The following is a 21931-nucleotide window of genomic DNA, read 5'->3' as shown; positions in this document are numbered from 1 at the left end:
GTGTACAGAGGGCCAGGCACAGTGGCTCATGCCTGTAATCCAAGCACTCTGGGAAGCTAACGTGGGTGGATTTCTTGATCTCAGGAGTTTGAGACCAGCCTGAGCAAGAGTGAGATCTCATCACTACTAAAGATAGAAAAACTAAGCCAGGCATGGTAGCTCACGCCTGTAATCCCTGCACTTGGGAGGCTGAAGAGGGTGGATTGCTTGAGCTCAGGAGTTCGAGATCTGCCTGAGCAATAGTGAGACCCTGTCTCTAAAAAGTAGCCAGGCGTTGTGCTGAGCGCCTGTAGTCCCAGTTACTTCGGAGGCTGAGGCTAGAGAATCACATAAGCCCAAGAGTTTGAGGTTGCTGTGAGCTATGACGCCTTGTCACTCTATGGAGGGTGATAAAGTGAGACTCTGTCTCAAAAAAAAAAAAATAACTAGCCAGACGTTGTGGCAGGCACTTGTAGTCCCAGCTATTTGGGAAGCTGAGACAAGATCTCTTGAGCTCAAGAGTTTGAGGTTTCTGTTAGCTATGATGCCACAGCACTTTACCAAGGGTGACAAAGTAAGACTATCTCAAAAATAAAATAAAGTATACAAGTGAATGGTTTCTGATACTATCTTTTTTTAGTTTAGTTTTGTTTTGTTTTAGAGACAGATTTTTATTTTGTCACCTCTGTAGAGTGCCGTCATCATAGCTCACAGCAACCTCTAGCTCTTGGGCTTCTTAGGCAATTCTTTTGCCTCAGCCTCCCGAGTAGCTGGAACTACAGGTGCCCGCCACAATGCCCAGCTATTTTTTGTTGCAGTTTGGCCATGGCCAGGTTCGAACCCACCACCCTTGGTATATGGGGCCAGCGCCCTACTCACTGAGCCACAGGCACTGCCATAGAGTTGTGTAACCACCACTTCTATCTAACTCCAGAACGTTCTCACTATCCAAAAGGAAGCCCATCCCCACTAACAACCACTCCCCATCCCTTCTGAATACTCTGGTGACCATGGATCCATTTCCTGTCCCCACGGATCTACCTGATCTGGACATTTCATATAAATGGAATCTCACACTGTGTGTCCTTCCGTGTCTGGCTTCTCTCGCTGAGCACGATGTCCTCAGGGTCCATCCGTGTTGAAGCCTATGTCAGAGCCTCCTTCATTTTTGCAGCTAATGTTCCCTTATATAGATAGAACATGCTGTGTTTGTCCATTTATCTGCTGACGGACAGTTGGGTTGTTTCTGCTTGGCTATTGCAAATGATGTTGCTGTGAACATTCATTTACAAGTTTATGTGTGGATGTATGTTTTTATTTCTCTTAGGCATATGTACCGAGGAGTGGAATTGCTGGGTCACATGGTAACTCTATGTTTAACCTTTTGACAAACTTCCAATCTGTTTCCCACAGGGATTATCTCATTTTACACCCACACCAGCAGTGAGCAAAGCCTGCCATTCCTCCACACTCTGACCAGCACTCATGATTGTCTCTTTGTGACTCTGGTTTGCTTTCTTCAGTTGCCCAAGAGTGTTGAGTGTCTTTTTACATTTATATGTCTTTGAACAAATGTCTGCTTAGTTCACAGAAACTTGAGGGAGTGGAATGTGGAGACCAGGCGAGGAGCCCTCCCAGGGTGGTTTATTAGGGAAAGTGAGCCAAGAATCAGGCCACTCAACAAGGAAGGAAGGCCTTGTCCTGTTGGCCAAGACCAACTCCCGACCTAGTCTCTGCCTACTCATACCCTCTGGGAGAGCACTGGGGGCCAGACTCAGAGACTGAGAGACGAAGTTATCTTTCTGAGTGTTAAGGTGCACACATCACTGAGGACACACAATGATAGCAGCATTAATAATGATACCTGTGATAACAGCCAGATGTGGTAGCTCACACCACCAGCACTTTGAGAGGCTGAGAGGGAAGATTGCTCAAAGCTGGGATTTCAAGACCAGTCTGGGCAACATAATGAGACCTCTATCTCTATAAAATGATAGGAAAAAATAGCCAGCCATGTTGGCATCTGCCTGTAGCCCTAGCTACTTAGGAGGCTGAAGCAGGAAGATTGCTTGAGCTCAGGCTACAGTGAGCTGTGATAATGTCCCTATACTTTATCCCAGGCAATAGAGCAAGAACCTGTCTCAAAAACAAACAAGTAGCCAACACTGTGGAGGCCCTGGCTTGAGTCCCTCATGGGAGCTAACACACAACATCTCCAGAGGGGTCCACACCGTATGCCTAGCCCTATCAGTCACATGGAGAGCAGGTAGAAAGAACCTAGGCTGTGGAAATGAACATGATCCAGGCATTGTGTACATTGGGCTACCCTAAAAGACAAAACCCTGTAGGTAAACCAACCCTTGCTGAGTTGGGGTGGTTGTGAAATGCCAGGGCCTTCTGGAACCTGTCTGAAAAACAGGCTTTGGGCCATACAAAATGTCTTCAAAGTCATGGCTGAGGCACTGTCCTGCTGTGGCCTGAGGGCAGATGGTTTTGCCTTCCTGGCCTGGTTTTTGCCCCTGCACTGGCAGCAGAATGGTCACAGTCTGGAAGGTGGCTGTTCTGGGGATCCCAGGGAAAGTGTGAGTGGGTGCTGGGGGGGTCAGCTATTGACCACTACCCTCCTGGCATAGCCAGAGGTATAGGGCTGTGTCAGGGACAGCCCCAGGGGTCCTGATATGCCAGGTCTCCCCACAGACCACCTCCTCCACCCTGAAGGGGGCCATCCAGTTGGGCATCGGCTACACCGTGGGCAACCTGAGCTCCAAGCCCGAGCGGGATGTGCTCATGCAGGACTTCTATGTTGTGGAGAGCATCTTCTTCCCCAGGTAGGGCCAGAGCCCACCCTGCAGAAGCAGCCTTGGGACGCTTTTGGGGGGCTACCTGCCAGACAGACATTATTCCAACTCAAAATAGACCCTTCTCTGCCAATAGTAGCACGAGGCCTCTCCTGGTGTCTTCTTGGCTTTGAGCTCTGATCCCATGTTAGTCAGTGTGTTAGCTTGATGCAGAATCGGAAAGACTCAATGTAAAAATAGTTTTAAAGGAATAGGAAAAACTAAAAGTCAGAGTTAATTCTCTTATGCAAAAATACCTGTAGGCAACCCAGGACTGGTAAAGTTGCTCTACACCGCCACTGGGGGCCAGACTCAGGGACTGGGAGACGGAGTCTTCTCATGCAACTTCTGTGATCAGTGATCCCAGGTGGCTGCCCAAGGTTCTGTTGGTCTTGGCCAACAGGTCTACATTCCAGTGGCAGGAAGGAAGAGAACAACATGCCCATTCATTCCCTTTAAGCCAGCTGTTCTCAACCTATGGGTTGCGATCCACAGGAACTGTATTAAAGGGCCGTGGCATTAGGAAGGTTGAGAACCACTGCTTTAAGGGCACAACCAGGAGATAATACATTGTTCCTGCCCCATCATGTCTCATTAGGTGAGTGCAGTCACATGACCACACCTGTCCTACAAAGAGAGGGCAGTGAGGTCTTCTGGCAGCCATATGTCCAACCAACATTATAGGTTCCATTGGGAATGAGAGAAAGGAGGGTGGTTGTTGGGGGATAGTCCTGTCAGGATCCCCATGTTGCTTATGGGATTGGTTCATTTAGAAGATATCTTGGGGCATCTGGAGGCACTACCCTGGGCCTGGGAAGGCCATTAGGAGGAGTAGAGAGAGGTGCCCAAAAAGCTATTGTCCCTCACGGCTGTCCACTGTTTCCTTCCTCCACAGTGAAGGCAGCAACCTCACCCCTGCCCACCATTTCCAGGACTTCCGGTTCAAGACCTATGCACCGGTCGCCTTCCGCTATTTCCGAGAACTATTTGGGATCCGACCAGATGATTACTTGGTGAGCATATCAGCTATTTCTGTGTAGCACTGGCTTCAAACAGCACATTTGTGATCTAGAAGTTCTGTAGGTCAGACTGTGGGTACAGCTTAGCTAGGTTTCCTTGCTTAAGGTTACAGTCCAGTCAAGGACCAGGGTCTCATAGAAGACTTGCCTGGGGAAGGGTATTCTCACAGACTCCCTCGTTGGCAGGACTCTGCCTGGCTGGCCACTATCCAAGGGCCAGGTTAGGCATCTTCCTAAAAGCATGAAGGGGCATCCAGTAGCCAGACACACATTATGGTCATATTGACTGCCCATCTCCTTTGCTGTGTTTTGTTGGTTAAAACAAATAATGGTTATGCCCATGCCCAAGGGGAGGGGCCTAACATTGGGAAGTGGGGACTAGCTTAGAATTGGATCTCCTGGGTTCTGGCTGTGGTTTGTTTGTTTGTTTGTTTGTTTGTTTGTTTTTGAGACAGTCTTACTCTGTTGCTTCAGGCTAGATTGCTCTGGCATCATAGCTCACAGCAATCTCAAACTCTTGGGCTCAGGCAATTCTCTTATCTCAGCTTCCTGAGTAGCTGGGACTACAGGTGCCTACCACAACTTGTACCTGGCTAGTTTTTCTGTTGTTAGTAGAGATAGGGTCTCTCTCACTCTTTCTCAGATTGGTGAGATAGGGTTGGTCTCAAACTCCTGAGCTCAAGCAATCCACCTGCCTTGGCCAGAGAGTGAGGATTATATGCATGAGTCACTATGCCTGGCCCTTGGCTGTAGTTTTATTTTCTCAAATTAGAAAAATCAAAATCGGGTGGTACCTGTGGCTCAGTGAGTAGGGCGCCGGCCCCATATACCAAGGGTAGTGGGTTCAAACCTGGCTTCCGCCAAACTGCAACAAAAAAATTGTGGCAGGTACCTGTAGTCTCAGCTACTCAGGAGGCTGAGGCAAGAGAATCGCGTAAGCCCAAGAGCTGGAGGTATTAGGACTTGTAAGAGTCACAGAGAGGTGTGCAGACACGGCTATGTCTTGAGTTCTGAGGCTTTGTCCTGAGTTCATGAGTCATAGCTCCATATCTAAAAGTTCTGGGTGGTCTTTTTCCAAATTTGCCTGGTCATTGTTTTATAATTTTGTGTTAGGGAAAAACTTAAAATCTATAGACAAGTGGGTCTATAATCATTTGAAGCACTGTATCTGTTTATTGCAGTATCTGTAGTCCTTGGGAATATGCACCTGTGGTTCTGCTAATGTGACTGGATTCTCACATATCATGGTTCATTTGCTTCTGCCTTTGATAGTGGTTGACTATACCTATATATTTGGGTTAGTCTGTGGGATAGCTGTGTCCTCAACTGAGACTGCCTTCTCCAGCCAAGGGTATGCATAACCACAGAGGACCCCCGTCTCATTTGGGTACCCAGGAATCACTATTCCTCTCACCAAGGCCCAGGCTCCAGATTGCAATTTCCTAGCACTGTTAAGACAAATGATTTGTGTGTAGCTTGGTGTTCTTGCATAGAAACGACCTTTAGAGGTTTAAAAAAAAAAAAAAGAAGCATTATAAGAGAGATGACAGTTATTTCAAAGATGACAGAAATTTGTTATTGTATTTAAATTCAAAGTTTACAATTTTTCATATTAGGTTATATTTTAACATACCACGGGAAAAGGTTTCAAAAGACAAAACAGTGTGATAAAGAATTGTAACTCTGGGCCCAGCACCTGTAGCACAGTGGTTACAGTGCCAGTCACATACACCAAGGGTGGCGGGTTTGAACCTGGCCCAGGCCAGCTAAACCACAGCTAAAAACAACTACAACAAAAAAATAGCCAGGGGTTGTGGTGGGTGCCTGTAGTCCCAGCTACTTGGGAGGCTGAGGCAAGAGAATTGCTTAAGCCCAAGAGTTTGAGGCTGCTGTGACCTGTGCTGCTATAGCACTCTACCGAGGGCAACATAATGAGACTCTGTCTCAAAAAAAAAAAGCTACACATGAAAGGTTTAATCAAAATGTATTCTGCATTTATTTAAAGAGTACTTACTAACTGCCAGGTATCATGATAGACGCTTAATAAAAATTGTTGACCAAACAAAATAAAAAGAAATGACCCTCAGGTTACCCTGACACTGGTTGTCTGATTGCCAGAGTGGAAATTCATGGCATAGTTCATAGTAGTGGAGAGACAGATAAAAACAGAGGCAGGCAATGTCTAGGTCTTAAGCCAGCCTCAGAAGTCTGGTATACTCCCCATGTATGCATGGTAGCTCTGAACTGGTGACCCTTTAGCCCTGATTTATTTTGCCCATCCTAGGGTGATGCAGGTAGCAGCCCCCACCACTGTCCATGCCATGGCATGAGTGTGACCTTGTAATGGCAGCAGGAGTACAGGACGGCATATGTTTTGCCTCCACCCATGTGGCCCAGTGTTCCTGAGCCAGAACGGTGAAAACCGCAGTTGGGGAGGCTCTGGATTTGTCCATGCTTCACTCTGATTAGACAGTTGTGGTCATAACCCCCTCTTCCAGTAAAAGGGGCAGCCCCAGCTCAGGACAAAAGAAGGGAAAGGGTCAAATGGGGGTGCTAAAAACAGTAGGTCTTAGACCGTCCCAGTTGGTCAGCTGGAGCATGGAGAGGTGGACCTTGGTTAGCCCAGCAGCATGGCCACCATGAGGCTCTCCATTCCTAGCACTGGCAAAGGGGTCCCATCCTGGGTTGTCCTGCTGCTGCCTGGAAATCTACGTGTGTGGCCTGTTCCTTGAAGGCAGCTGCTGTTGGCCCCTTGGTTCCAGAACTTTCTCTCTCATAGATTTCTTTTGTATCAAATTGAATACACCGATTCTGCAGCTTTTTCCATTTTGGAGAGGCTGTAATGATTTGTGCCTTGTGGAGGAACATTCAGGCTGCTTGTGGCTTCCCCATCTCAGGTAATCTGGGATAGCAACTGTGAGCTCTGAAGGGGGCTTCCTTACCTTGCAGGATGGGTACTAGCCACAGGAGAGAAACCCCTGGTCCCAGAGGACAATCTGTGGGTCTCGTTTTCACTTTCTTGCTTAACAAAATAGCACTTACTATGTGTCTGTGAAGAAATTTACACAGACACCTGCTTCCATGAGACTTCTCACCTAATAGCTGAGAGGGGTATATGCGGGAGAGAGAGAGATAGTGATCACATAGGGAAGCAAATGTAAGTAATGGAGAAAGTGGGGAAGAGATGGGGAGTGAGTGCTGGGTGCTGAGGTTGTGAGGGGCCAGGATGGGAACTGCCCATCAGAGACACAACATCCTCTCTCTTCTCCTGTCATTGGTACACAATTTTCATTTTGAGAGTCACCTCATGGTCCCACATGGCTGCTGGGGTTCCAGCTATCCCATCAGTGTTCCAACAGGGAAATAGAACATAGAGAAAGGCAGAAAAACAAGCAGGTATACCAGCTGTCTGTCACACATTGAGGGAGCCTTCCCTGAAGTTCACTCCATAGTTCTGCTCATGCCTCACTGAACAGAGCTGACAGTGCAGCCACATCCAGCCTCACGTCTCAGGCAGGTGAACGAGCATTGCAATACAGTCAGATGTCTCATGCTAACAAGAGGGGAGACAGCCTGGGGCACATGCCATCAGTCAGCACTCAAGCCACGGTGTCAGCCTAGGTTCTAGTCCTTGGCATGTGGCCTGGGCAAGTCACCCCACCCATCCAGCCTCTTGTTTCCTCTTCTGTAAGTGGAGCTTACACTGGTCTGGTTCCTGGGGCTACTGGACAGATTAGAAGCTAGCTCCTGTCTGTCATCCCAGACCTGCTTACTACCCACCTGCCCTCTACCTTTCAGTACTCCCTGTGCAATGAGCCGCTGATCGAGCTCTCCAACCCAGGCGCCAGTGGCTCCCTCTTCTATGTCACCAGCGACGACGAGTTCATCATCAAAACTGTGATGCACAAAGAGGCTGAATTCTTGCAGAAGCTGCTTCCTGGCTACTACATGGTGCGTGGCCTGCTCCCCAGATGCTGCAGGGTGGTGGGCTTAGGGAAGGGAAAAGGAAGAGGAGGGCTTGGCAAGGCCTAGCCCAGCTCCCCAGCCCCTATCCCACTCTACCTACTGTCATACACAGCCCCTCCACTTTGCTCCGACCCCTTTACCCTGGCTGGTGGGAGTGGGCACCTAGGAGGCAGGTGTACAAGTATTGCAATACAATCAGATGTATTGCCTCCCTCAGGCAGGCAACCCGGGCAGGCTCCCAGACACACCCTAAGGAGCCCTGTTACCAGGTATTCAGGACCACCCTCCCCTCCTCCTATAGCTACCAGCTCTGGTGGCTGACACTCACCTGGCTTTCCAGCCCCACCCTGCCCAACCCCTGAGTGTTGAGTCCCAGAAACTATGGTCCATAGGTTCCCTCAGCTGCCATCAAGGCCCAAGCAACCCAAGGGTAACTCAGTTACAGAAATGAGGGGGATAAGCTGCCAGCTGGTGCCTCACCAAAGACCAGCTGCTAGTGCAAGCAGTGCCGCCTGCCTCTCAGCCCTTGTGGAAAGGGCATATCAGGCTCTGGGAGGGAGGGACAAGAACCTCAGACTACAGGGCTTTCATCCTAGCCTTTGGGATGTGGTAATCATCTGGACAAGGGTGGGGACCCCCTGAATGGCCAGGCCTGAATCACTGCCGCCCTTCTGGGCAATTCAGCATAACCTGTGTCTCAGTTTCCCCTTTGTGACATCTTTCATCTGCTATTTATGATGCTTAGGATGAGACTCTGGTGTCTGTAGATCAGAACTCAGCAAACTTGATCTGTGAAGAGCCAGATAGGGAGCATTTGGCCAGGCAGTATCTGTCTGCATGGTTCAGCTCATGGTTAGTGGCATAGGAGCTATCCTATACAACACATGAATGGATGGAGCATGGCTGTGTGCCAGTAAGACTTTATGTGGTTAGGTGAGGTGGCTGACTCCTATAATCCTAGCTCTCTGGGAGGCCAAGACAGGAAGATCACTTGAGCTCAGGAGTTTGAGACCACCCTGAGCAAGAGCAAGACCCAGTCTCTACTAAAAATAGAAAAACACTAGCCAAGCATGGTGCGGGGTACCTATAGTCCCAGCCTCTAGGGAGGCTGAGGCAGGAGGATCACTTGGGCCCAGGAATCTGAAGTTGCTATGAGCTAGGCTGATGCCACAGCACCCATAGTCCTGGGGAACAGAGCGAGACTCTGTCTCTAAAAAAAAACAAAAAAACTTTATTTATAGATGTGAAGTGTGAATGCCGTATCATTTTCACATGTCACAAAATACTATTTTTCTTACAATATTTTTCAAATTTTTAAAAATGGAAAAGCTGGCTCGGCGCCTATAGCTCAACCGGCTAAGGCGCCAGCCACGTACACCTAAGGTGGTGGGTTCGAATCCCCAGCCCGGACCCGCCAAACAACAATGACGGCTGCAACCAAAAAATAGCCGGGCGTTGTAGCGGGCGCCTGTGGTCCCAGCTACTTGGGAGGCAGAGGCAGGAGACTCGCTTGAGCCCAGGAGTTGGAGGTTGCTGTGAGCTGTGATGCCACGGCACTCTGCCCAGGGGGACAGCTTGAGACACTGTCTCAAAAAAAAAAAAAAAAAAATGGAAAAGCTAGCTCAGCACCTGAAGCTTAGTGGTTAGGGCACTGGCCCCATACATCAGGGCTGGCAGGTTCAAGCCCAACCAGGGCCTGCTAAACAATAACAACTGTAGCAAAAAAATACCTGCTAAACAATAACAACTGTAGCAAAAAAATAGCCAGGCATTGTGGCAGGCGCATGTAGTCCCAGCTACTTGGGAGCCTGAGGCAAGAGGATCTCTTAAGCCCAAGAGTTTGAGGTTGCTGTGAGCTGTGACACCATGGCACTCTACTGAGGGCAACATAGTGAAACTCTATCTAAAAAAAAAAAGGAAAAGCCATTCTGAGCTCAAAGCCATACAAAAACAGATGGCCAGCCAGATTCAACCATAGGCTGTAATGTGCCAACCCCTGCCCAGGATAGCACCTGGAGGCAGGGCCCCTCCCCTCACTGGCAGGGATTTTCCCTAGGGCTTTGACACTTCTGAAAATGTCTCCCAGGGCTTCTCCCTTTAGGGGTTGGGGAAGCTCTCACTTCATCCAGGTGGCACCTGTTTACCCTGTGTATGGTCAGAGTGGGGATAGGGACCCAGATATTGGAGTGAGAACCCAATGGGATTAGTCTAAAACAAAGTATAACAAACATTGGCATGTGTGAGGACAGAACAGGTTGTCACTGTCGGCATCCTCAACTTCCAGCCCCCAGACCTCTGATGGGTACCCAGTTGGGTAACACCTGATCTGTGTAGGTAGCAGGGAGTATGGGAGCCTCTGATAGAACAGAACTGCCTCCCCTGGGCCTGGCTCTGTGGGAATAGACCCCTTGGAGCTCACAGAGCGAATTTGGGCCACCCTGCTATGTGGGGCAGAGTAGGGGTGCCGCTCAAGTCTAGGGGAGAGTCTGTGGGGCAAGTGTAGTCGTAAGCCTCTGCCTTGCCTCTCTGGTGCCCACGGCTCCCTGTCCCAGGCCACTCTCTATGGCCCAGCTGCCTCCCCCCAACTCACTCCCCATTGCCCACAGAACCTCAACCAGAACCCGCGGACACTGCTGCCCAAGTTCTATGGGCTATACTGTGTGCAGTCGGGGGGCAAGAACATCCGAGTGGTGGTGATGAATAATGTCCTCCCACGTGTGGTCAAGATGCATCTCAAGTTTGACCTCAAGGGCTCCACGTACAAGCGGCGGGCAAGCAAGAAGGAGAAAGAGAAGAGCATCCCTACCTACAAGGACCTAGATTTCATGCAGGACATGCCTGAGGGGCTCCTGCTTGATGCCGACACCTTCAGTGCCCTGGTCAAGACACTACAGCGGGACTGTCTGGTGAGGCCACACCCGCGCCCTGCCCTAGCCCTGTCCCAGTGGCAGTACCTGGAGTAGCCCTGCCCCAGTGCCCAGAGCAGCTCTCATCCCAAGTAGGAGCCATGCAACTCTGTATTTGCAGCCTTAATCTAAAACCTGCCTCCCAGACCTTGAGAGCTAGGAATATCTGTGCCACCAAACAGTTCACACAGACGTCACTGATGTATGTGGTAATGATTGCATCAGGGGACAGCACAATCTCAGGATACCATAGTCCTGAACCCAGAGTACCCTAGACCTACAGGCTACAGTGAAAGTGGGTGTCTCTACCTGTCTGGGCCCCAGTAGCCAGGAGGGGTAGAGCAGAGGAAAGGGGGCCCAACCATTCAAGGGTAGATAGAGCCTGGGGCCACCTATGTCCTTCACTCTGCCCTGGTTGCCAGACCCCTTGAGAACTTGACTCAGCCCCCCTCCCAGATCAGGAAAACCACCCAGACATTGAGGGGCCTCCTGGCTTTCCTGGCCTATCCCCGAGCCCTAAGTATCCATAAGCTTAGCTTCCACCTCTCTGGTCAGAGCACATCCTTGTCCTTGGGACTTGTAGGAGGTAGTCAGAGTGTAGGTTCAGGCCCTCTCTCCAGAAGGACCAAAGCCAGGAAGAAAAGTCCCTGTCCCAGCCCCAGGGGTGGCCTAGCATTGGATTAGAAGCTTGCACTCTAGGGTTCAACATCCAGGTTTGATGCCCAGGGAGTGATCATGGCCCATCTGGTCCCTTGAGATAACCAGAGTCCCCAAGTGGCATAGGATGATCACTCAAACCCCATGTACATGGGTGGATTCTGCCTACTGCTGGCCATGGCCCGAGGTGTCCAGGGTTCCCACACCGGGTATAGGAGCCCATGTCTGGAATGGGGATGCTGACCAAACCCCCCCTGCCCGGCAGGTGCTGGAGAGCTTCAAGATCATGGACTACAGCCTACTGCTGGGAGTGCACAACATTGACCAGCATGAGCGTGAGCGGCAGGCCCAGGGCTCCCAGAGCACTGCAGATGAGAAGCGTCCCGTGGGCCAGAAGGCACTGTACTCCACAGCCATGGAGTCCATCCAAGGCGGGGCTGCGCGTGGGGAGGCCATTGAGTCAGATGACACGTAGGTTGGAGGGGGGAGCCCTCTAGTTCCACTCTCCTCTTCTGTGCCTACCAGGCTTCAGTCACTGGCCCTGTCCGTTCTCGTTACCAGGTGTGAAATCAGGCCAGGGGCCAGTATGAGTCATGGGGTTGTCCATAATGGGCAGAGTAGCAGGGAGCCCAGAAGGTACTCTGTGCCTGGCTCCTTGGGGTGAAATGAGAGCAGCAGCTCCTGCTACCCAGGCTGTTCTGTAGGGTGAACACAGTAGCTACAGAGCATTTCAGATCAGTCAGTGGTGGGCCGAGGCCATCTGCCATGCACATGAAAAGGATACAGGTGTCTTCCCTTCACTGCACCCAATATGGGCCAGTGTGCCGCCAAAGTGGAACAAAATAGAAGGTGTAGGAAGACTGCACAGGGAGATGTGGTGATTTAGAATAAAGTAGACCTTTCATGGCAAAAAATAAAATCTACAGGGTGGTGGGATTGAACAATCTGATTGCAAAGAAAGTGGCTCCACAGATGTGATTGCAGATTGGAGAGAAGAAGAGGATGCCATGGAGCATTTCTCCGGAGCACCTTGGCCGGATGGGGGCGGGGATCAACCTGGTCCCACCCTCAAGGGCCCGGGCTTTGGTCAAGAGACAGACTCATAATCTCTCCCAGGACACTGTGGACATGAGGCCGGGTCATTCTCCTGGGCGCTGCAGGGTACTAAGCAGTGTCTCCCACCTATTCCATGTAGGAGCTCCTCCCCAGTTATGATAGCCATAAATGTCCCCAGACAAATGGTGTTCTGTTGTGGGGAATGGAGTTGCAGGTAGGAATCAACAATATGACAGTGTCAAGATTGTCTCCTGGTCACTGTGTACCAACTCTGTAGGAATGGGCAGGAGCCTCTACTTGAGTTACTTGGTTCAGTTTTCAGGGACTTGGAGCAGGAAGGTAGAGTCCCCCATTTTCTTTTTTTCTTTTTTTTTTTTTTAGACAGAGCCTCAAGCTGTCCCCCTGGGTAGAGTGCCGTGGCATTACAGCTCACAGCAACCTCCAACTCCTGGGCTCAAGCGAGTCTCCTGCCTCCGCCTCCCAAGTAGCTGGGACCACAGGCGCCCGCCACAACGCCCGGCTATTTTTTGGTTGCAGCCATCATTGTTGTTTGGCGGGTCCGGGCTGGGGATTCGAACCCATCACCTTAGGTGTACGTGGCTGGCGCCTTAGCCGGTTGAGCTATAGGCGCCGAGCCGAGTCCCCCATTTTCAACTAAGGAAACAAAGCTGCTCCGAGGTTGGGGCAGCTATTCCAAGTGCACACCTAGCTGGGGACAGAGCCAAGGTTGACCCTGGCCCTAGGAGATAGTGCCAGTGGCACTGGGCCTTTAGCTGCCAGGGGACATAGGGGGTCTGGGCCCATAGCCCCAGCTGGGGTGCAGGAGCAGTGCAGCATGAACAGAGGCCCCATACAGCTTCCCTGAGACCTTATTGGCATTCATAGGGTCTTCATGGGGCCTGGCAGGGAACAGGTGAGCCCAGTGGTATGTGGTGTGGAGTGAGCAGGGCACATCATATCTGGACCGGCGATGTCCAGTCGTAGTAGCTTCAGCATGGCTGGTGTTGTGTGGCTCACTAACTGTGTGGGGTGTGGATGCAGTTAACTCTCCAGCTGTACCCAAGAGCCCAGAGCCCTGCCTGTGTATGCCTTTTGTGTGTGCACGTGTGTGTGTATCCGTGCATGACTGTTTGTGGGGGGCATGTGCCCTGTGTCTTGTATCCAGGGTTCCCTCCTACTGCCAGCAGCCAGCCTCCTACTTTGAGCTGGGAAGTGTGCGGGGGCATCAGGATGGAGGCTCCCAGGTGCCAGCTGAGCTGCCTTCCTCAGGAGCAAGACGGTCCTCAAGCCTGGTGCCTCCTGCCTCTGCAGGCTGCTCACCAACCCCTCTCTCCACAGGATGGGTGGGATCCCCGCTGTGAATGGCCGTGGGGAGCGCCTGCTGCTGCACATCGGCATCATCGACATCCTGCAGTCGTACAGGTGCGGGCAGGTCCTGGTGCTCCCAGGGCCACCTCACCTTCTGTAAACTTCCACCTGGCTGCCTCCTCACCGACCCTTCAGGGTGGCATCTGGTCCCCTTGATAAGCTAAGGGGTGGGTTCTAGAAACTTTTGCTGTGGGCCACAAAGTTTCATATCTTTGACCTGGTGTCATGTGACACGAGATTTCATAATCATGTAGTCTTAAGCATGGACGTGTGCCAGAAAATCCATTAGGAACAGACAGCAGTCCTCTCAGTAGCTGCTGCCTAGAGCCAGGCCTTCAGTGACCCCTTGGCCAGTCAGCACTTCATGAGCTTCCTGTAGTGAGCACTCCTGCCCATGTGTTAGTTTTTTATTATAAGAGTCACATGTGGCCGGCCCCGTGGCTCATGCCTATAATCCTAGCACTCTGAGAGGCCAAGGCAGGTGGATTGCTTGAGTTCACAAGTTCAAGACCAGCCTGAGCAAAAAGCAAGAGCCCCCATCTCTACTAAAAATAGAAAAACTGCAGCAAGAGAATCATTTGAGGCCAAGAGTTGGAGGTTGCTGTGAACTATGATGTCATGGCACTCTACCCAGGGCAACTCTGTCTCAAAAAAAAAAAAAAAAAAGAGTGACATGTGCTTACCTGGATCTTTCAAACACAAGGTAGGAATAGTATGCTGGGCCATGTTGCTGAGCAGGGAGCCCCCTCCTCCCCTCTCAGGAATGCTGCCACCTATTAGGTGTATTCTTCTTTGGTGGCATCTCCATTTTTTAAAAAGTGTCAAAATGGCCCCTGAAGATCCTCCTGGAAATGTTTTACAACTGTTCTCTCCTAAATGACAGTCGGCTATATCCCCTACAGGGTACTGCCTTGGATGTGGAAGCAGGATTAGGCGGCTTTGGGGGCAAGAAAGGCAGAAAGCAGCCAGGTCCCAGGCACCTGTGAACTCCTCCTGGGACCAGGCTGTGCCAAGGGAAAGGACCTTCTCCTCCAGACTGGGGGCATCAGGAGTGCTGCCTGGAGGAGGAGGCTGGCTGGCAGCACAAAAAAGAGCAAAAGGGAACTGGGCTTAGTCTTGACTCCAAGGAGAGAGCGTAGAGCTCCAGAGGGCTCTGACCTGTATGTCCTCACTGCCATGGTGTGTACTGGGCCCTTCCACTTCCTCCCCCAGAGCAGCACTGGTGGAAATGCATAGGCAGATAGGGTGGCACAAGAGGCAGCAGGAAGGAGGGCTGACTGATGCAGTAGCTGAGGTCTCAGTTTCTCTAGAGCAGGGTCTCCTCTGGGCACTGTGGACTTTGAGTTGGATCATTCTCTGGGCTAGGGCCATCTTGGGCCCTGCAGGGTGCAGAGCAACATCCCTGCCTCCACCCACCCTGGGCCTGGAGCACCTCCATCCTGAGTTTTTGTTTGTTTGTTTGTTTGTTTGTTTGTTTTTAAGACAGTTTCACTTTGTCACACCTTGTAGAGTACTATGGCATCATAGCTCACAGTAACCTCAGATTCTTGGGCTCAAGTGATTCTTTTGTCTTAGCCCCCCAGTAGCTGGAACTTCAGGCACCTGTCACAACACCCAGCTATTTTTAGAGACGGAGGGTCTCACTCTTGTTCAGGCTGGTCTCGAACTCATGAGCTCAAGACTATTTGCCCGCTTCCGCCTCTCAGAATGCTGGGATTACAGGTGTGAACCACAATACCCACCCCTCCATCCTAAGTTTTGACAACCACAGATGTCTATGAACATGGCTCAGTGTCCCCTGAGGTTACAGAGTCATCCTGGTAAGACCTGGACTCAAGGGCTTGGTTTGTGTGGACTGATGTCCCATTTGGGTGTTTCTTCTTTGCAGGTTCATCAAGAAGCTGGAACACACCTGGAAGGCTCTTGTCCATGATGGAGTAGGTGCCTTCCCCTCCTTTCTCCCTCCCTCCTTCCTTCGTTCCTTCCACAAATGTGACCACCTCTTTGGGCCAGGCACCAAGGACCAATGTCTCTGGCCACAATCTATAGAATCCAAGATCCCCCAAAACTTCCCCATATCCCTTAAAGAGAGTCCACACAGGAGCTTGGAGAATGTGCATTTAGAAGGTGAGGGTGCCCTATGGTGTAGTGGTCAGCTCTCTGGACTTTAAGAAGGTCAGAGTATTTTCAGGGCAAGGGGCCACCAGGTCATAAACCTCACCAAGGTCTGGGTCCCACTGCCCATTCAGACAGGATTGCTGTCTGGTCTGTACTGTGCTATTGTCATACACCCTGGGGCTGTCCTTGTCCTCCAGCCCAGAGTGGCCAACCACCACATCCCTTTCCAACTTGAGGGGAGCCAAGGAAGGGCCTACGCCTCCCTCTAGGGCAGAGAGTTTATTTCAGTTCTGGCTCTTGGACCCCTCACCCAGAGGAAACTATGAAACATGTTTTCCTTTTAGAAGGCTATGTATACAGAGGAATTCAATTATATCACAGCAGGTGGTCTCAACCAGGTGGTCTTTCCCTTTCTGGCCACATCCGTGGACATGTATAGTTGTCACGAATTGGGGGTACCCCCAGCACAAAGACAGAGGCCAGGGATGCTGCTTAGCACCCTGTAGGGCAGTGGTTCTCAACCTTCCTAATGCCATGACCCTTTAATATAGTTCCTCATGTTGTGGTGACCCCCAACCATAAAATTATTTTTATTGCTACTTCATAACTAATTTTGCTACTGTTAAGAATCATAATGTAAATATCTGATATGCAGGATGGTCTTGGTGACCCCAGTGAAAGGGTCTTTTGACCCCCAAAAGGGTAGCGACCCATAGGTTGAGAACTGCTGCTATGGAGCCTAGGACGGCCCCAGCCACAGCCAGTAATGATCTGGCCCAAAATGTCAGGTGTGCCAAAGTTGAGAAACCCTGATGTATAGGACAAAGACAGTGATCCCAGAACAGCAAGGGAACAGTGCGCTGGGCTCCTGCCTTATGTCCAGGTCTGGGACATTCAAGTCAGTTCAGCCTAGGGAACACCAGCCTCGGTTTATGCTCACTTTTGCCTTTGGAGGATAAAAGCACCAGAGACAAAACAGAAATATGCAGGATCAGGCAGGGCCCTCTGCCAATAAAACTTTATTGACAAAGCAGTTATGGGGCTAGAACTTCACCAACTCCTGTTTTAGAGAATTCTTATGGTTTCTTTAGTACTTATTTATTTTTTCCTTGAATAATTACTTTATTCACATGGTTCAAAAAGTGAGAAGTACAAAAAGGGTTTATAGTGAAAACTGTCCCTCCCACTCTATTGCCTGCTACCCAGCTTTCCTCCTACAAGGGAACCACTGTCCCCTGTTTCTTGGGTCCCTTTCCATTACTCTGTGGACCTATCTCTTCCCTTTATACACAGGAGAGACCTCCCCAGCCTTGCCCAGCATATAGTATGAGTCAGCACATCCAGGGTAGAGGCAGAGCCAGATGCATCCCACTGCTAACACACTCTCTGCCCCTTACTGTCTTTCAGGACACTGTCTCTGTCCACCGCCCCAGCTTCTATGCTGAGCGCTTTTTCAAGTTCATGAGCAACACGGTGTTTCGGAAGAACTCCTGTAAGCTGCCAGAGGCTATAGGGAGGGGGGCCTAAGGTGGTCAAGAGTTGGGTGAGGTGCATTCAGCCCAGAGCCCCATTGTTCTACCTAAGGGCCTAACAGGGTTGTAGGGTGTTTGCCTGTTACAGGAGTGTGGTGCAAGAGCCACGTTGTCTGGGCCTACATCCACAATCTTGGCACAGCCTGGTCTTGAGCCACAGTGCCACTCTGTGCCTTGGTTTCCCCACCTGCACAGTGTGTGTGTACATGGGACAGCTGGGCCTGGCTGCCTGCAGCATCACTATAGCTCAGGAAATGTGTCCTGGGCCAGGGCACTGGACGTGGTCACAACTCAACAAGGTAAGGTTAGGGAAGTCACAGGATAAACAGTGACAGGGAAGGTGAGACTCAGGGTTCACTTGGAGAGTGCCCAAAGGAGGTCTAGGTCCTCTCTGGGACTCAGTTTTCCCTTCCTAGGATGCTTTAGCATCTGAACCCAGACTCAGGGTCGCAGACCCCAGCCCTTGCCCCCTTCTCACCCCCCACTGACAAATAGGTTCTTCCAGGGATCTGTTTGTCACCTTCCCTCCCCTCTCAGGGCTCTTCAGGCCAGGGCTAATGGGTCCTGCTCACTCTCTCCATAGCATCCAACACAGGCCTGGCACTTCCAGGAGGCAGGTGGGCACACTTTTCCAGCCTGGAACCAGGCCCAGTCCCTGTCCCTGGGGCCAGCTCCTTGCACTTCTATTCCTTGATCCCTGGTCAGGGGCCTCCCTCAGTACTTTACACCGTGGGATTTGTCCAACACTACACAGCCCACACTATCTCCCAAGAGCTGGTTTTCCAGCAGAACAGGTCTTGAACCCTTCTGTTTTCTCCCTTCTCCCTTGATATCATTCCCATAGTTGTCCAGGGGTATCTACCAGCCTTCGGTGATAATATAAAGCTGTGTAAGGCAAACTCACTTTTGCACCTAGACTCACATTTACACCACATGTGTCAAAGAGACAGTGTCAGGGGACAGTGTGGTAACCTGGTTCCCCAGCACCTCGTGTGGCAGAGCTGGGCTTTTTTACCATGTGGTTCTGCTGCTTCCCAGCCTTAGGGCCATGCAGGGGGCAGACCAGCCAGGCACAGAAGATCCCTTGGGTAGGTGGTGGTAGCCTGTACCAGTGCAGACCAGGCTTGTGTGTAGGGGGACCTGGGAGGCAAGCGGGGATCCTACCTGGGCTTTAACATGCCCCCAGTAACTCTGAGCACCAATACCCTTTCCCCTCCTACTTCCGCAGCCCTGAAATCGTCCCCATCCAAGAAGGGACGTGGGGCCTTGCTAGCTGTCAAGCCCCTGGGGCCCACGGCTGCTTTCTCTGCCAGCCAGATCCCCAGTGAACGGGAAGATGCTCAGTATGACCTGCGGGGGGCACGCAGCTACCCCACACTGGAGGATGAAGGTGAGCAGAGAGTGGTGTGCAGTGGGTATATACAAGGGGCCCCAGAGCCCAGCAGCAGCCTAGAAGGAGGTCTCTGGATGCTGGACCATGCACCCAGGGGAAGAAGGTTCACAGTCACCCTCTCAGGGATCTACAGAGCTGCCAGAGACTGAGGACCTGGAACTGGGCCCAGGGCAAGAGCCGTTGGGAGATCTGAACATAGAAGGCACCACCAGGAAGGTGACAGGGTCCCTCCCAGCCCCAATGACTCCAGTTAGGGAGGGCTGGGAGAATAGCATGAAGCAAGGGGCACAGCCTATGCAAAGGCCCTGGGGCAGGACTGCTCTGACTGACATGTAGAAGACACTGTCATTCCTAGGAGGAATCCCCTGTGGTTGAAGCAGATGTGCGAGGGGGGAGAAGAGAGACGGGAGAGCCTTCCGCTCTATTAGGGGTTGGTTTTGTTTTGAGAGTTGTAAGAAGCTATTAGAAACCTGTGCAAGGGGGAAATTCACCCTGATTTGCCTTGTTAGGAGCTGTTTGGGAGGTCATGCGTGATGGCTCACACCTGTAATCCTAGCACTCTGGGAAGCTGAAGCAGGTGGATTGTTTGAGCTCAGGAGTTTGAGACCAGCCTGAGCAGGAGCCAGACCCTGTCTCTAAAAACAGCCAGGTGTTGTGGCTCATGCCTATAGATCACTTGAGCCTAAGAGTTTGATGTTGCTGTGAGCTATGGTGTCATAGCACTCTGCTAGGGGCAACAAAGTAAGACTCTGTCTGAAAAAAAGAAAAGCTGTTTGGGGACGCAGGAGTATGGGATGGCAGGTGGGAGCAGGCTGTGGGTTCAAGGATGAGCCCGAGGTGGTACCAGGGGAGTGAGAACGGTGGAAGGACCAGCAGTTCTTTGAGGTGCCCACACTCCCCCACCCCCACCCCCACACCCCTGCAGGCCGGCCTGACCTCCTGCCCTGCACACCGCCTTCTTTTGAAGAAGCCACTACAGCCTCCATCGCCACAACCCTGTCGTCCACCTCCCTCTCCATCCCTGAGCGTTCCCCCTCGGAGACATCGGAGCAGCCACGGTACAGGTGGGCAGGTGGGCGGGGTGGCTAGGGCAGGGGATGGGGCAGCTAAGAGTAGCAGTAGGTAGGTGGTTGTGGCAGGTTATTCTCTCATCACTTGTTTGTTACGTATTTGTGGTCTCCCTACAGGCGGCGCACACAGTCCTCTGGACAGGATGCCAGGTGAGACCCTGGGCCCCTCTTCTTCCTTGTCCTCCCCTGAGTCTCACCAGACATCCTCTGCTGCCATGAATCTCTGGTTCCCACCCAGAGCCCCTCTGCCTCCTGACCATTCTCTTTTGGGAGTGGGTTTAAGGTTGAGCTAGGCTGTTCTGGCTTGTTGATCCTTCTTTTTTTCTTCTATTATTCTTTTTGAACTTAAAAAGTACAAGAGAGACTATGCTGAAATGCCTCCTTCCTGCCCATGCCAGTCCCATCCCCATGAGCAACCTCTGGGACTGTGAGTTTTAGACATTTTGTGAGCACAGAAGCAAGCATATACCCAGGCTCTAGTTCCTTTCTATTTTGACACAAACAGAGCCTTGCTCTTGTCACTTTGGGAGGCCACACATGGCCTCAGAACCTGCCAGCCAGGCCTCAGACAACGTTGACTGAGATCCTTCTGGCAGGTAGGAGACTTCTGAGATGGCTGGTGCTCTTCCTTCCAGGCTGGAGTTAGTGCTAGGGGTAGGTATTTCAGTTATTTGTTCTTGTTAACACCAGTGCAGTGAATAGATATTATTTTCCTTAATTGGTTTTTAATCACTTCTGCCTAATGTAAGAAACTCTGGGTGCCAAGGTACCCTGCCAAGGAAGCCAATCTCCTTCTGTCTGCTACCTTTGGGCTCTCAGGTGTCGACATTCAGGGAGAATATGATGCCAGAATGTCCCTACAGCCTGTTCCAGGGCCTCAGCTTCTGAGTACAGCACCCCAGGACTGTGAGCATCATCCATGGCACCTAAGCATGTTGGGGCTGCTATTTGCTCATTCCATAAATGTGCCCAGAGGACCTGCTGTGCCCTGGGTCCTGCCAGTGCTAGAATAGTGAAGAACCTAGGTTTCTCCCATGCAGACCTCAGCTGGGGTGACAACCAGAGGGGACAGGCCCAGGCTGGAAGCATCCAGGTCCCTAGCAGGCACTCCTGGGGACTGGTTGGGGGGGAGTACGAAGGGAAACTGAGGCATGACTTCCCATTGCCTCAGACCCCAGGAGGAGCCTCACGCGGAAGAAGACCTACAGCAGATAACGGTGCAGGTGGAGCCCACGTGCAGTGTTGAGATTGTGGTCCCCAAAGAGGAGGATGCAGGGTGAGAATGGCTTTGCGGGGAGGTTTGGGGCCCTTGTTGTGGCCCTGGGAGAGCTGGCAGCATCCAGAGGCTTTACAACCAAATAATTGTTTCTTACTGACTTATAAATAATGAACATGCTTTCAATTTCTTTTGGATCAGAGGCAGTGGTTCTCAACCAGCTGGGAGGATTTTGTTCCCCAGGGGATACTGGATCATGTCTGGGACACTGGCGTTTGTCATAGCTCAGTGTGTGTGTGGGGGTATTCCTGGCAAGGAGTGAGTAGCAGCCAGGGACAATGTTCAGAACCCTGCAGTGCCCCACCCCAGATAATGATCTAGCCCAGTGTTCATTGTGAGATTGTTGAGGAGTATCTCTGAACCTCCAAGCATGTAAGGACTTTTTCACCTTTTTTTTTTTTTTGGAGGCAGAGTCTATGTTGCCCTTGGTAGAGTGCTATGACGTCACAGCTCACAGCAATCTCAAACTCCTGGGCTTAAGTGATTCTCTTGCCCCAGCCTCCCAAGTAGCTGCCACAATGCCCATCTATTTTTTTTTTTTTTTTTTTTGGTTGCAGTTATTATTGCTGTTTAGCTGGCCTGGGCTGGGCTCGAACCTGCCAGCCTTGGTGTATGTGGCTGGTGCCCTAACCACTGAACTATGGGCACTGAGCCATTTTTCACCTTTTTCTAGTATCTATTTGTAATTTTTTTTTTTTTTTGAGACAGAGCCTCAAGCTATCCCCCTGGGTAGAGTGCCATGGCATCACGCTCA

At 51.2% G+C, this 21931-nt stretch overlaps 1 protein-coding gene across 2 annotated transcripts in view; it reads left to right on the top strand.

Moving 5' to 3' along the window:
• Positions 1 to 21931, top strand: part of PIP5K1C (phosphatidylinositol-4-phosphate 5-kinase type 1 gamma) — a 77690-nt gene that overhangs the window by 44805 nt on the left and 10954 nt on the right. For both annotated transcript variants that reach the window (XM_012804491.2, XM_012804492.2), the window contains exons 4-15: positions 2677 to 2807; positions 3712 to 3829; positions 7634 to 7786; positions 10408 to 10707; positions 11630 to 11835; positions 13759 to 13842; positions 15677 to 15725; positions 17314 to 17398; positions 18667 to 18828; positions 19757 to 19895; positions 20019 to 20051; positions 21073 to 21177. In XM_012804491.2, the coding sequence (XP_012659945.2) occupies positions 2677 to 2807; positions 3712 to 3829; positions 7634 to 7786; positions 10408 to 10707; positions 11630 to 11835; positions 13759 to 13842; positions 15677 to 15725; positions 17314 to 17398; positions 18667 to 18828; positions 19757 to 19895; positions 20019 to 20051; positions 21073 to 21177 (1565 nt within the window). The remainder of the gene's footprint in view (positions 1 to 2676; positions 2808 to 3711; positions 3830 to 7633; positions 7787 to 10407; positions 10708 to 11629; positions 11836 to 13758; positions 13843 to 15676; positions 15726 to 17313; positions 17399 to 18666; positions 18829 to 19756; positions 19896 to 20018; positions 20052 to 21072; positions 21178 to 21931) is intronic.

Source organism: Otolemur garnettii, unplaced genomic scaffold (assembly GCF_000181295.1).
Source record: "Otolemur garnettii isolate 467f Iridium unplaced genomic scaffold, OtoGar3 scaffold00029, whole genome shotgun sequence".
Taxonomy (NCBI): Eukaryota; Metazoa; Chordata; class Mammalia; order Primates; family Galagidae; genus Otolemur; species Otolemur garnettii.
Note: the sequence above shows the minus strand (reverse complement) of the source record. Positions and strands in the feature narration are given on the sequence as shown.